This window comes from Monodelphis domestica, chromosome 1, assembly GCF_027887165.1.
Source record: "Monodelphis domestica isolate mMonDom1 chromosome 1, mMonDom1.pri, whole genome shotgun sequence".
Lineage (NCBI taxonomy): Eukaryota > Metazoa > Chordata > Mammalia > Didelphimorphia > Didelphidae > Monodelphis > Monodelphis domestica.
The window spans coordinates 720,334,775-720,350,296 of record NC_077227.1 but is presented as its reverse complement, the minus strand read 5'-3'; the positions used below and the strand labels follow the sequence as shown (position 1 = coordinate 720,350,296).

General features: G+C 36.6%; 1 protein-coding gene across 1 annotated transcript; it reads left to right on the top strand.

Annotated features, from left to right (window-relative positions):
• Positions 1-9,805: 9,805 nt before the first annotated feature.
• Positions 9,806-10,867, top strand: LOC100027482 (60S ribosomal protein L4-like). Its single transcript, XM_056812354.1, has one exon. The coding sequence runs from the start codon at positions 10,155-10,157 to the stop codon at positions 10,752-10,754; it is 600 nt and encodes a 199-aa protein (XP_056668332.1). The 5' UTR covers positions 9,806-10,154; the 3' UTR covers positions 10,755-10,867.
• Positions 10,868-15,522: the final 4,655 nt, after the last annotated feature.

Genomic DNA, 15,522 nt, shown 5'->3' with positions numbered 1-15,522 from the left:
CTTCACACTGAGCTCTGTCCAGTGCTGATTCATTGACTAACAGGGCGGAGCTTTTAATGAAGATTTTGAACAGCAGGGAGGAGTTTGGGGGAAGAGAGGATGCAAAACAGCAAGTAAAAAGAGGAGCCTGATCCTGCTCAAGGCTCAAAATATTTGGAGGAGTTCTTCCCTCCCTGTTCCCTATTAGAAATCAGACCCATTCACAACCTTCAAAGAGTGAGTCTCCTTCAGGTGGTCAAAGGACAGAAACACAACATTGTCAAGGCTGCTTTTCCCTTGAGGTCCTGCCTTTTCCCCTCCAGCCCCTTCCACTTTTTTTTCCTGAAAATAAACCTCATCCTTCTGCTTTTTACCCTAGGACATATATTATTTCATGTCACCACAGCTTCTTTTGTCGAATCAACCTATTTCAAATCCATTAACACAAAACTCAATTTCCTAATTTGTAAAATGGGGAGAAAATTATTGTATAACTTATATAGTAAAATAATTTAGGAGTAAAATTATTTTGTAAACATTGAAGAGCTAGTAAAATATGAGTGACCATTCTTAGCACTTACTATCTCATTTTTCTCATATTATTCTAATAAATTCAGACTGAGACAAGTCACTGTGCCATATTAATGCTTCCTATTTAATGTTCTAAGATGAAAAAAGTTGTTATTTTTAATTGAATTGAAGCATTAAGAAATAAACTCATCTGTCCTGCTTTAAGTGATTTTCAGGCAATGATAATGATAGTAAATATTTATATAACATTTTATATATTTCAAAAGTTATATATTAACTTATCTGTTCCTTATGATCCTACTATTTTTATAATTACTTTACAGATTACAAAACTGAGGCTAAAAGAGAGTAAGTGACTTAACATGGATCACATAGCTAATAAATTACTTAAAGAAGAATTGAGACTCAAGTCTTTTCGTCTCCCAATCCAAATCTCTATCCACTCCCCCACCCATTACATTGGAAGAGTATAAAAGAATGGGAATTCTATGTCTCATGTTATTCCCAAATACTTTTTTTAAAACCCTTACCTTCAGTCTTGGAATCAATACTTTATATTGGTTCCAAGGCAGAAGAGTGGTAAGGGCTATACAATGGGGGTTAAGTGACTTTCCCAGAGTCACACAGCTGGGAAGTGTCTGAGGCCAGATTTAAACCTCAGACCCTGGCTCTCAATCCACTGAGCCACCCAGTTGCACCCCCAAATGCTTTTGATTTCTCCTAATAAGTCTCTTTGTTTTTTATTCCATGTAGGTTGGAGATTATGAATTCCAGTTAGGATGGCCCTTATTAAATTGTGGTTCTTAAATTTTTAGCCATATGTGTTATGTGTGTATGATGTTGGGATATAGTTTGGTCAGTGGTAATTCTCTAGTTGTAGGGCAGGATATTTTGAGATATATATTTATAGAATGGGCACTTGTCATTTATCAGTTTGTCAGGATTCTAGTATGTAGTTCTAGGTACCTAGACAGGTCAGATGTTAGTCAATAGGTGCTACATTTTATAGGATACAGTTATTCCTTGTACTTTGTCTAGCATTTTTTTTTGCATAATCTTTGTTGACCATTCGGCAGAAGCTCTTTGCACATATACCCAGCACAAGAGAAAGAATCACTTTTCTAGAGCCTTTGACAACAGAAATCAATGCAGGGATTGAAAGCAGATGAGAAAAGAAGACGATTTAGATTCAGATAATGGTGCAGTGGCTAAAGGAACAAAAGTATGGAAGACTCAATTTCTAAGTTCCAATACAGTTGCAGGCATTTACTAGCTGTGTGACCCAAATCAAGTCACTTAACCCTGTTTGTTTCAGTTTTCCTCATCAGTAAATTGAGCTGGAAAATGAAATGGCAAATCACTGAAATATCCCTGTCTTCCTGATTCTAGACTCAGCACTCAAACCATTACATTATCTAGGTGCCCCCAAGGATATCTTCCTCAATGATTCACTACCATTCCTCCATCATATATGTAGACTAAGTATATAAGCTTTTCTTTTGTTATATCTCTTTAACAATCCCCCTAAACACTTCTGGTATTGCCCCCAATCTATTGCCTGGTTCTCATGTCCTCTCTCACCTGAAACAGTGCAATAGCCTGATATTTGTTCTGCCTGTCACAAGAATCTCCCTCACTCCAGTACATTCTTCACTTACTTAGGAAAGAGATTTTCTTCAAACAACAGTCCTGAGCATGTCACACCCCTACTCAACAACCTTCACTGACTCCCTATCTCCTCCAGGATCAAACAAAAAATCTTCCATTTGGCATCCAAAGGCTTTCATAATCTAACCCACCCCCCAACCCTTCTAGCCATATTATACTTGTCACTTCCCACAACATACTCTTCAGTCCAGTGACACTGGAATCATTGCTCTTTCTCAAAACTTTTTTTTCTGACTGACCCTCAAGTTAGGAATGTTCTTCCACTTCTCCATCTTTTCCCAAGCAAAAAGTCTGGACTAAAATCCTACCACCAAAGGAAGCCTTTCTTCATTCTTCTTAATTCTAATTCCTATTCTCTGTTCATTCTTTCCTATTTATCAACTACATTATTTTATGTACATAATTGTTTGCATATTGTCTCCCCTAGAAGACTCTGAGTTCCTTGAAAACAGGGGGCTAGGCTTTTGCCTTTTACCTTTTTTTAGCATATAATTGTGCATGATATATTCTGATTATTCTTTTGATTTCTTCTGGTTTTCTTATTTCATCTTGCCCATTAGCTATTTTATCATATGGAGTATCTTCCCTTATTATTATTCAAGTTAACTAAGAGTTTATTCATTTCATTAGTCTTTTCAAAGATGCAACTTTAAGTTTTATTTAAAACTCATATGACTCTTTCCATTTTATTTCCTTCTAATTTTAATACTTCCTCTTTCATGCTTATTTTAAGCTTATCTAATTGTTGTTTTTCTGATTTCTAAATGAATAGTCAGCTCCCCAATTCTCCCTTCTTTCTGTTTTGTTGATGTATATTTATATGGCTGTGGTTTTTCCCTGAGGACTGCTTTACTCACATCACAGGATTTTTGGAAAGTTATTTCATCATTACTATTTTCTTGTAAAATGTTACTAATTATTTCTATGATTTCTTCTTTGAACAACTCATTTTTTAGGATTGCATTGTTAAATGTCCATTTAGGTTCTATCTTTTGGTTGTGGCTTTTAAACCAAAGACTATTTTATGATGTTATATACTTATTACCTGCTTCTGTTTTTATTAAAGATTTATTCACTACTTCTGTTTTCTTACATTTCTTTGCAATACCTCTTGGCTCTACAACATGTTTAATTTTTGTAAAAGCTCCACATGGTACATAGTTTTCTAAATATCTAAATTCTTTTGCTGTATCATTTAGAGGATTGTGTAAGTTCATATGGAATATAGGTGTTTTATATCTTCCCCCTTTTAGCTTTCTGTTAGAGTTGTCTAAAACTGAGAAAGGGATATTAAAACCTTTCTTTCCTATTGTAGTCTAGTCTATAAAAAATCATGTAGTTCAGGTAATATTTTCCTTATGAAATTGGAAGCTACAGAATTCATAGTATTTGTTGTCTAATTTCTTTCAGTGTTATGTAGTATCCTTATCACTTTTTCGTGCTTTTTATTCCTCGGATTGTTTTGCACATCCTTTTTAAAATTCATTTAATACATAGCAAATTTTTCTTCCAACTTTTGCCTCTCTTTCTACCCTTCTTATGAAGTAAAATACCTCCGTCCCTCAGCACCCCAATGGTGGGACAAAGGAGTCACAGAATCTCATGTCTGCTTTAGGATGTGACAGCCAGATGAGCTTTGAAAGCCATTGAACAAAGAGAGGGAGGAGGAGTGAGGTTTTGAAAATCCAGTGAAGGAAGTAGAATTCGACTCTTTCCTTCTATGCCTGTCTCTGGGCTGTTTATCTCTGAGCTCTTACTTTATCTCTTGATCTCTGGCAAGCAAGAAGTTGGCTGCAGTGGACAATTGAATCATTCCCTAAAGCTAAAAAGACTGAAAATCCTCTTTATATCTTTTTTCATTAATAAATGCATCCAAACCTAGTAATAAACCTTCAGAATAATTTTTATTTAAAACACCTTAAACCACTTAGTACAGTGCCTGCCATATAGTAGGTTTTTCATAAATGTTCATCAGTTGGCTATCATTATCATTGCCAGCCCAGGATGAGCCAAGTAATGATGGCATCAGAAAACTTGTTCCACATCTCACTGCTCAGATCTCTTAGTATCAAGTGCTGGATCCCACATTGTCATATGACCTCAGATAAGAGGATGACAAATTTCAAGGTGGAAGACCAATGACTTGATGTTGTACTTGAGGAATACAATACTAAGAGAGAGTATGTGACTTGCCCAAAGACCATGGATCTTTTAAAGATAAAAAATTATCTTTTACTTTCACTTGATGCTTAAGCATTCCAAATCATCTTCTCCATGTATCATTCATTTAACCCTAAAAACAACCTGTTAGTTTGATACAAACAGTGATATTACCCCCATTTTACAGATGGTAGAACTGTGGCTCAAAATATTGAACTGGATAGAAGTGAAACACTCTGTCCAGAGTTCCTACCATGTCCTGCAGCCTCCTGAGTAATGGAGTAAATAATAGGGAATAAAGAAAGGGGTTCTAAGAGGAGAGATGAAATAAGTTTTATCTTGACCTTAGAAAACCAGTTGCTATTATCCCAAGACTCTGGGGAAAGTAGCTTGTCCCCAGAGCTCAGAGACTGAATGAATTGAAGAGGTTTTTATTTGGGTCTGGAACACTGTGTGTAAGGCAAGCTAGTAGCTTGAGCACAGAAGTACTCTGCAACATCCTCAGACTCCAGATTGCTGATTGTGAGGGTGAAATCTGTCCCAGATCCATTGCCACTGAATCAAGAGGAAATCCCAGAGAATAGATTGGAAGCTCCATAGATCAGTAATTTAATACATTCTCCTCATTTCTGTTGGAACCAGTTTGTGTAAGTGTTCCCATTACTACGTAAAAGGCTCTGACTGGCCTTGCACTTGATTGCAACTCTCTCCTGGAGACATGGGCAGGGAGGTAGGAGACTGGGTCAAAATTTCCCCTTGGTAACCTGAAAGTAATAATGAGAAATTGGAGGTTATAGAATCAACAGAAACAAGGAAAGCCTATTAAATTGAGACAGAAAACAGTGCAGCTCACATTACAAGAGCTCTACCAACCTCCTGTTCTTTTCTATAGTGTCCTTCCCACATTCTCTTTCCTTACCTGGGAGCCAGAGCAAGAGAAAACAGAGGAGCTGAGCTGGACAGCACTGTGGATAAAGCTGATAAAGCAGCAGGGAGGAGTTTGGGGCAAGAATGAATGCAAAACAACATGTAAAAGGGGAGCTTTATCATCTCTAAGGCTTAGAACCTTTTTCAGCAGCTCTTCCTTGCATGTCCCTTGACAGAAATCAGACACACTTTCAGCCTTCAAACACCAAGTCTCCCTTACATTGTCAAAGTGACAGAATCACTACATCTCTAAGGCTGGTTTTCCCCTGGCACACTGCATATTTCTATCCTTCTTCTTAAAACTTTTTCCCCTTAGTATTCAAGGAAAAATTATATCCCTGAATACTTCTATCAGTAAAATAGATAAATAGCAGATCAATGAATTGGACAAGCAACTAAAAAAAAAACTAGGGAAAAAATTTAATCCCCAATTAAGGACTAAATTGGAAATCCTAAAAATCAAAAGAGAAATTAATAAAATTGAAAATAAAAAACTAGAAGTTTGTTCTTTGGGGAAAAATAAGATAAAGAATTGCTTCATTTGATTTTTTTTTTTGTAAAAGGAAAGTAGGGAATCAAATTAGCATTATTAAAAGTGAAAAGGTTGATTTCACCTCCAATGAAGAGGGAATTAAAGCAATCATTAGGAGCTATTTTTCCCAATTATATGACAATAAATCTAATAAAATAAGTGAAATGGAATAATATTTAAAAATATATAAATTGCCTAGATTAACAAGAGTGGAATTAGAATACTTGAATAATCCCATCTGTTAAAAAGAAATTGAACAAGCCATCAATGAACTCCCTAAGAAAAAAATCCCCAAGGTAACATGGATTCATAAGTGAATTCTATCAAACATTTAAATAACAATTAAACCCAATATAACTAAGTTCAAATAAAAACTATTTGGCAAAATAAGCAAAGAAAGAGCCCTGCCAACTTTTTATGATGCAAGTACGATGCTGTTAGATATACCAGGAAGACCAAAAACAGAAAAAAAAAATTACAGGCCAATTTCCCTAATGAACATTGATGCAAAAATCTTAAATAAAATACTAGCAAATTTACAACAGCAATATATCTCAAGTATTATTTGCTGAGACCATATGCAATTTATTCCAGGAATGCAAAGTTGGTTTAATTTTAGGAAAACTGTTAACATATTAGATCATATCAATAATCAAACTAACAGAAATCACATGATTATCTCAATAGATGCAGAAAAAGCTTTTGACAAAATAAAACACCCATTCCTATTAAAAACATTAGAAAGCACAGGAATAAAAGGGTATTTCTTTAAAATAATGAGTAACATTTATTTAAAACCATCAGTAAGAATCATCAACAGTGGGGATAATAGAACATGTCTCAATAAAATCAGGAGTGATGCCAGGATGAACATTATCATCATTATTATTTAATATTGTACTAAAAATTCTAGCTTTAGCAATTAGAGAAAAAAGGAAAGTGAAAGTAGTTAATAAGGGAATTAAACTATCACCCCTTGCAGATAATATGATGTATAGATAATAGAGAGTCCTAGAAAATCAATTAAAAACTAGTGGAAATAGTTAATAACTATATCAAAGTTGAGGATACAAAATAAACCCACAGAAATCATCTGTTTCCAACAAAACTCAGCAGCAAGAGTTAGAAAGAGAAACTCCATTTAAAAACACTCTGGACAGTATAAAATACCTGAAAACCTATTTACCAAGACAAACAGAGGAATTCTAGGAACACAATTACAAAACACTTTTTATATAAATTAAGTTATATCTAAACAATTAGAAAAACATTAATTCCTCATGTGTAGGCTGAGTTAATATAATAAAATTATAATCCTACTGAAATTAATTGACTTATTTAGTGTCATTCCAATCAAACTAACAAAAAAGTTGTTTTATAGAACTAGAAAAAATAACAAAATTCATCTGGAAGAAAAAAAGATCAAGAATATCAAGGGAACTAATGAAAAAATTTTTAAGGATGATGGCCTAGTGGTACCAGATCTTTTTTGAAAAAAAAAAAAAACGTTATCTTCTGTCTTAGAATCAATACTGTGTATTGGATCCAAGGCAGAAGAGTGGTAAGGTCCAGGAAATGGGGGTTAAGTGACTTGCCCAGGATCACACAGCTAGAAAGTATGTGAGGCCAAATTTGAACCTAGGATCTCCCACCTCTAGGACAGGCTCTCTATACTCAGCTATCCCTGATACAAATTAAAGCAATAATCATCAAAACTATCTAGTACTGACTAAGAAACAGAAAGGTGGATCAATAGAGAAGATTAGGGGTAAATGACCTCAGCAATCTAGTGTTTAATGTGACAAGGAAATCACTTTAAAAGACTGATATATATTAATTTAAGGTCGCCAAGGAATTCAGCTATGTAATTCCTAAATGAAAACTCAAGTCAGCTGTCAGCCTTTCCTAAATCCTGTTAGGACTGAGTAGGGTGGAGATTGATTCCAAGTATCTCTATTGTATCAATTCTAAAATCAATCATGACTCAAAGAAATTCCTGTTCTATGCTTAAGCATAGGTCAAAGTCCTTGCCATTGTTCAGCAAAAGGTTTCTGTCCTAAAGTAATCTTAAGAAGGGAGGAGGAGGAACCTCCCATGCCAATGGGGTTCACATTCCAATAGACTATCAGTAAGAAATTTTCCAAGTATGAAATTTCCCAATGGTGAAATTTCCAATATTTATAAGTCTAAGAAATTTTGAGGTTTACATTAATAAACCCAAAGATCCCAGCTTTGGGGATAAGAACTCATTATTTGACAAAAAAACAAAAATTTCTAGGAAAATTGGAAACGAGTTTGGGAAATTTAGTTTTAGATCAATATCTCACATCCTATACCAAGATAAAGTCAATATGGGTATATGACTTAAACATAAAGAGTGATATTATAAGTAATTTGGGGAAAATAGAATAATTTGCCTGAAGATTTGCCAGATCTTCATAGATCTGCTTGTCAGATCTATGAAGAATGGGAGGATTTATGACAAAACAAGAGAGAAAGAACATTGCAAGATGTAAAATGAATAGTTTTGATTATATTAACTTAAAAAGTTTTTTTTCTTACAAACAAAACCAATGTAAGCAAGATTAGAAGGGAAGCAACAAACTTGGGGGGGTGATTTATAACAAATTTCTCCAATAAAGGTCTGATTTCTCAAATATGTAATGAACTAAGTCAAAGTTGTAAGACAAATTATTCCCCAATTAATAAATGGTCAATGGATATGAATAGGCAGTTTTGAGATGAAGAAATCTAACCTATTGATAATCATATGAAAATAATGTTCTGAGAAATGTAAATTAGAAGAACACTGAAGTACCACCTCACACTGATTAGATTGTACAGCTCTTGCTTCTTCTTTCTCAGGCTTTCTTTTTATTATTTAATAAATAATTATAAAAGTAAAACATTGTCTAAACAGAATTTTATTTATGACACTAAGTACTCAATAGATGCAAAAAGCATGCAGCTTGAATTGATGTCTTACTCAGTTTTTAACATTTTTCTGCATAATCTTCATTGATCAATAAAGCCAGTAAAGACTCTTTAAGAACCACCCTTATTAGTAAGAACTTTAAATTCTCTGGTTTAAGTGAAGGGTTTGGATTTAAATATCTGGGAGCTCCTTTCTACCTCTAAATACATGCGTCTTCCATATTCATGGAAATAATGGCCCTAATTCCTGGACAACTGGGGGAAGACTAGACAAATCATAGTATATGAATACAGTTGAAAACTATTGAACCAAAAGCAATGACAGAGACAATTTCATAAAAACCTAGGGAGACTTTGTGAACTGATTTGGAATGAAGTGAGCAAAATAAGGAGAATAATTTATATAATAACACAAATGTAGTAAATTTGGGAGATTGAACTATTTGACTTCTATGGTCCTCTGGAGTTCTAAATCTCAAATCCTAAATTTCCCCTGTACCATGGACTGCCTTAAACTCTGATTTTGGTCATGGCAAGAATCAAATGGAGCTGAGGGATGGCCCTGGCATCATATCCTGCTTAATTGGCCTTACCAGCAGCTCAGAGACTCTCAGGATTTTTTGAATTCTAAGATTTTCTAGATCATCCTCTAGTGGTCATCTATACCTTGGAGACAAAAAAAAATGGGCCCCAAGGGAAAGGGGTGGAATCCATGTGTTCCTGGGGCAGGATCCCAGGATGAAAAACAATCCCATTGGAAAGAAGCTTTAGGACACAATGAGGCCAGCAACCTAAGAGAGCCTCCAAATAGCTCAAGGTTTAGTTAGTGGGGTGAGTCTGGGTCAAGTAGTTATCATCTAGAAAGGAGTGTTTTGTCCATAAAGCTTTCTCAAGAAAAAGACATGTTATGCGTGGCTCTTACTCTCCGGTACCCGCCATGGCTTGTGTACCCTTCCTCCAACTGAAATAAAATAATATATTGTTATAATGTTAAATTTTCCTGGTTCAATATTCCCAATAATGTTAATCCAAAATATCTGTGTACTCCAAAAAGGGGGATGTGTCTGGCAAAAATGTTACTTTGCCTGCTGTCTTCAAGGCTCCAATTTGTCTAGATATTGTAAATTTTGTTCATACCAACTTGAGAAAAAATAACTGGCAACCTTATGCTGTCAGTGAATTAGCAGGTCATCAGACCAGTGCTGAGTCTTGGGGAACTGGCAGAGCTGTTGCTCAAATTCCTTGAGTTTGGGGTGGAGGGACTCATCGCTCTGGCCAGGGTGCTTTTGGAAATATGTGCTGAGGAGGTCGCTTGTTTGCTCCCACCAAGACTTGGTGCCATTGGCATCAGAGAGTGAACACAACACAAAAACGTTATGCCGTTTGTTCTGCCTTGGCAGCCTCTGCCCTGCCAGCATTGGTGATGTCAAAAGGTCACCGAATTGAAGAAGTTCCAGAACTTCCTCTAGTGGTTGAAGATAAAGTGGAGGGTTATAAGAAGACCAAGGAAGCAGTTCTGCTGCTTAAGAAGCTGAAGGCATGGAATGACATCAAAAAGGTCTATGCTTCTCAGCGTATGCGAGCTGGTAAGGGTAAAATGAGAAACTGTCATCATATCCAGCGTAGGGGACCTTGTATCATCTACAATGAATTCAATGGTATTATCAAGACCTTCAGAAACATTCCTGGTATTACTCTCCTTAATGTAACCAAATTGAACCTATTGAGACTTGCTCCTGGTGAGCATGTTGGGCATTTCTGTATTTGGACTGAAAGTGCCTTCTGTGAGTTGGATGAGCTGTATGGTACATGGCGCAGGCCTGCCAAACTGAAGAGTCATTACAATCTTCCAAGGCACAAGATGACCAACACAGACCTTACCAGGATTTTGAAAAGCCCGGAAATCCATAGGGCCCTCCATGCACCATGCAAAAAGATTCATAGACGAGTACTCAAGAAGAATCCTCTGAAAAACTTGAGGATCATGGTGAAACTAAACCCATATGCCAAGACAATGCACTGAAATATAATTCTACGCCAAGCTAAGAATAGGAGAATCAGAGAAAACAAAAGAGCTGCTGCACTAAAGAAGATTATGGAGGCAAAGAAGGCAATAGATGAGAAGAAGAAGAAAAAGCTTGGTGGAAGTAAGAAGCTGGAGAAGCAAAGAAGGTTACTGGGCAGAAGAAGCCAGCAGAAAAGAAGATTGGAGAAAAGAAGGCTCCTGCAGCAAAGAAGCCTGCAGAAAAGAAGCCTGGGGCAGAAAAGAAAACACCTGCCCAGAAGAAACCTGCAGCATAAACTCAGCTTACTAGTTTATCCATTGGGCCATAAATCCATTATGTTAATAATGGTAAATTTCTAATGATTAAATACTCTAAAGTGGTTTTGGGGGGAAAGAAACTGAAAAAAAAGAAGAAAAACACATGCCAGACTAATTTCTTATGACTAGAAATTGAAACCTTAGATGATGCTGGCCTTAGAGGATTTCCAAGGAAGTCAGAGTATTTATGCAGGGTCTGCCTAACTAGATCTTGGGTCCACCCAGAAAGCAAGTGTTTTGATTTTGCTCCAGTTTAATTGACTCTATTTTCCTACTGATATGCCATTCATGTCATCTTACCTAGAAACTAACTCCCAATATTCTGACCACCCAGCAACTTCTCCTTATTCCCTTATTTGAATTCTATAAGAGGTATGCCCCACAGACCTATGTTAGTGGGAAGACACACTTTTTTCCAGCTCTTTCTCTGGCAAGTGATTTCATTAAAATCTATCTAATTTTTTTTTTCAGATTTTGACATTTCTTCTCAACATTACTTGACAGGGGAGTGGAAGCTGTGAAATAGAAAGGGGATTATATTATGTTGCTATTCACTGAAAAGGTAAGCTGTCTACTAATAAACCTATACTCCAATCAACTATACCACTAATTTGGCCATCTAAGAGGAATTTACAAGTGCCTATTTCATGAGTCCCAGAATCTGTATGGTATTTCAGCTGTTCTCCTTTAATCCTCCAGCACCTTGTCCACAACTCCAGCCACATCCTCATCCTGGAAATTGCTGGGTTTTTATTTCCTTTAATTTTTAGCCCTGTTCCTGATATTCTCTCTTACTTGACTTTTTCAGCAGCAAAACATTGTGAAAGTGTCTATAGAAGTGCCCAAGATATGGTAGAAACAAGTAGGTAGCAAAGCAGGTAGTGTTGGACCTAGAGTCCCAGTTGGACCTGGGTCCACATCCTACTTCTAATGCCTAATAATTGTGTGATTATTAATCTCATCTGACCCTCACATAACCCATGTGGATAAATAGTACTTTTGTGTCCATTTTACAGATGAGGGGAGTGAGGCAAACAGAGGTAAGAAGATTTGCCTAAGGTCACACAGCTAGGAAATGTTTGAGGTTGGTTTTCAACTTGAGTCTTCCTAACTTTAGTTCCAAAACTCACATTTCTGCACCACCTAGTTTGGCCAAAGAATATTTTCCTCAACTATGCATAATCACTCACCCAACATATCCAATTTTTTTTGCCAAAATCATGTCAATTATAATTTTGCAACATCTCTTGAACATATTCCCCCTTCACCTCTGATATTGCCATCAACCTATTGCCTGAGCCATATCTCCTGTCACCTGAACCACTGCAGTAGCCTGTTAGTGGATCTGCCTGCTACAAGTATCATCTTCATGCAAGTACATTCCTCACACACTTGCAAAAGTGATTTCCTAAAGCACAGGTCTAAGCATGTCATATTCCTACTCAACAATCTCCAGTGGCTCCCTCTCACCTCCAGGATCATGTAAAAAATCCTCTGTTTCAGGTTCAAAGATTTTCAAGATTTAACTCACCCTACTTTTCCAGCTTCTTGTGTTTTACACTCTGAATATGCTTTTAATCCAGTGACATGAGAACTTCAAAGCATTTTTTACTGACTGACTTCCATACTTGGATTGCTCTCTCTCTCCTGGTCTCTCCCTTCTGGCAACCCAAAAGTCCCAGGTAAAATCCCATCTTCTACAGGAAGTTTTTTCTAATTCCTCCTAATAGTAGTTACTTCCCTTTGTGGATTATTTCTTATTTATCCTCTACATTTTTGAATATTCAGAGTTGTTTGTATATTGTCTCCCAATAAGAGCATGAGCTCCTTGGAAACAAGGACTGCTTTCTGTCTTTTGGGGAGGCAAAGAGGGGGTAAGTTGCTTGTCGAGAAGGATTCATTCATAGATTTTTTAAGGATAAAATTAATAATCACTTACTTTTATTTGATGCAGAAGAATTCCAAAATATTTTCCCATGTGTCCATCATTTCACCATTTTACAGATGGTGAAACTGGTGTTCAAAATATATAACATGACCAAGGTGAAATGCATGCCCACCATGCTCTGCCCATAAAGTCATCCTGCCGCTTAAATAATGGAGTAAATAATAGGGACTGAAGAAAGGAATTCTAAGAGGAGAGCTGAAAGAAGTCTTTTCTTGACCTCTAGAAAAGCAGCTGCTATGAGCCTAGGACTCTGGGGACACAGTTATTCCCCTGATCTTAGGGGGTCAAATGAGTTCGGGAGGTTTTTGATAGGGGCTAGAGCACTGTGTTAGAGGGCCAGGATGCACAGATGTTCTCTGCAATATCCTCAGACTCTAGATTGTTGATTGTGAGGGTGAAATCTGTCCCAGACCCACTGCCACTGAATCAAGAGGGAACCCCAGAGTGCAGATTGGAAACTCTGTAGATCAGTGCTTTAATAGGTTCTCCTTGTTTATGTTGATACAAGTTGAGGTAAGTATTCCCATTGCTTTGTAAGAGGCTCTGACTGGCCTTACACTTGATGGTGACTCTCTCTCCCAAAGACACAGACACAGAGGCTGGGAACTGAGTCAGAACAATTCCCCCTTGTGAACCTGAAATTAATAAGAAGACATTTGAGGTTAGAGAACCAAGATAGTTTCTGCTCCTTTGCCAATCTATTTAATCTCTGATCACTGACATCTACTCATTCTTTTCTTTTTTTTTAAATTTTATAATATTTTATTTGATCATTTCCAAGCATTATTCATTAAAGACAAAGATCATTTTCTTTTCCACCCCCCCACTCCCCATAGCCGACGCATGATTCCACTGGGTATCACATGTGTTCTTGATTCAAACCCATTGCCATGTTGTTAATATATGCATTAGAGTGTTCGTTTAGAGTCTCTCCTCTGTCATGTCCCCTCAACCACTGTAGTCAGGCAGTTGCTTTTCCTCAGTGTTTCTATTCCCACAGTTTATCCTCTGCTTATGAATAGTGTTTTTTCTCCTAGATCCCTGCAGATTGTTCAGGGACATTACACAGCTACTAATGGAGAAGTCCATTACGTTCGATTATACCACAGTGTATTAGTCTCTGTGTACAATGTTCTCCTGGTTCTGCTCCTCTTGCTCTGCATCACTTCCTGGAGGTCTTTCCAGTCTCCATGGAATTCCTCCACTTTATTATTCCTTTTAGCACAATAGTATTCCATCACCAACATATACCACAATTGGTTCAGCCATTTCCCAATTGATGGGCATCCCCTCGTTTTCCAATTTTTGGCCACCACAAAGAGCGCAGCTATGAATATTTTTGTACAAGTCTTTGTGTCCATTATCTCTTTGGGGTACAGACCCAGCAGTGCTATGGCTGGGTCAAAGGGTAGATATTCTTTTGTCGCCCTTTGGGCATAGTTCCAAATTGCCCTCCAGAATGGTTGGATCAGTTCACAACTCCACCAGCAATGAATTAATGTCCCTACTTTGCCACATCCCCTCCAGCATTCATTACTTTCCTTTGCTATCATGTTAGCCAATCTGCTAGGTGTGAGGTGATACCTCAGAGTTGTTTTGATTTGCATCTCTCTGATTATAAGAGATTTAGAACACTTCTTCATGTGCTTATTAATAGTTTTGGTTTCTTTATCTGAGAATTGCCTATCCATGTCCCTTGGCCATTTATCAATTGGAGAATGGCTTGGGTTTTTGTACAATTGATTTAGCGCTTTATAAATTTGAGTAATTAAACCTTTGTCAGAGGTTTCTATGAAGATTTTTTCCCAATTTATTGTTTCCCTTCTGATTTTAGTTACATTGGTTTTGTTTGTACAAAACCTTTTTAATTTGATGTAGTCAAAATTATTTATTTTACATTTTGTGACTCTTTCTATGTCTTGCTTGGTTTTAAAGTCTTTACTCTTCCGAAGGTCTAACATGTATACTATTCTGTGTTTACCCAATTTACTTATGGTTTCCTTCTTTATGTTTAAGTCATTCACACATTTTGAATTTATCTTGGTGTAGGGTGTGAGGTGTTGATCTATTCCTAATCTCTCCCACACTGTCTTCCAATTTTCCCAGCAGTTTTTATCGAATAGTGGATTTTTGTCCCAAAAGCTGGGATCTTTGGGTTTATCGTATACTGTCTTGCTGAGGTCGCTTTCCCCCAGTCTATTCCACTGATCCTCCTTTCTGTCTCTTAGCCAGTACCAAATTGTTTTGATGACTGCTGCTTTGTAATATAGTTTAAGTTCTGGGACTGCAAAGCCCCCATCATTTGTGTTTTTTTTTTATTATTTCCCTGGATATCCTTGATTTTTTGTTATTCCAAAGGAACTTTGTTATGTTTTTTTCTAAATCACTGAAGAAATTTTTTGGGAGTTCAATGGGTATGGCACTAAATAGATAAATAAGTTTGGGTAGGATGGTCATTTTTATTATATTGGCTCATCCTATCCATGAGCAGTTAATGTTTTTCCAATTGCTCAAGTCTAG

Bases quoted from the DNA above. Each gene is read 5' to 3' on its own strand.
- LOC100027482 (XM_056812354.1), top strand. From the start codon at position 10,155: ATGTCAAAAGGTCACCGAATTGAAGAAGTTCCAGAACTTCCTCTAGTG.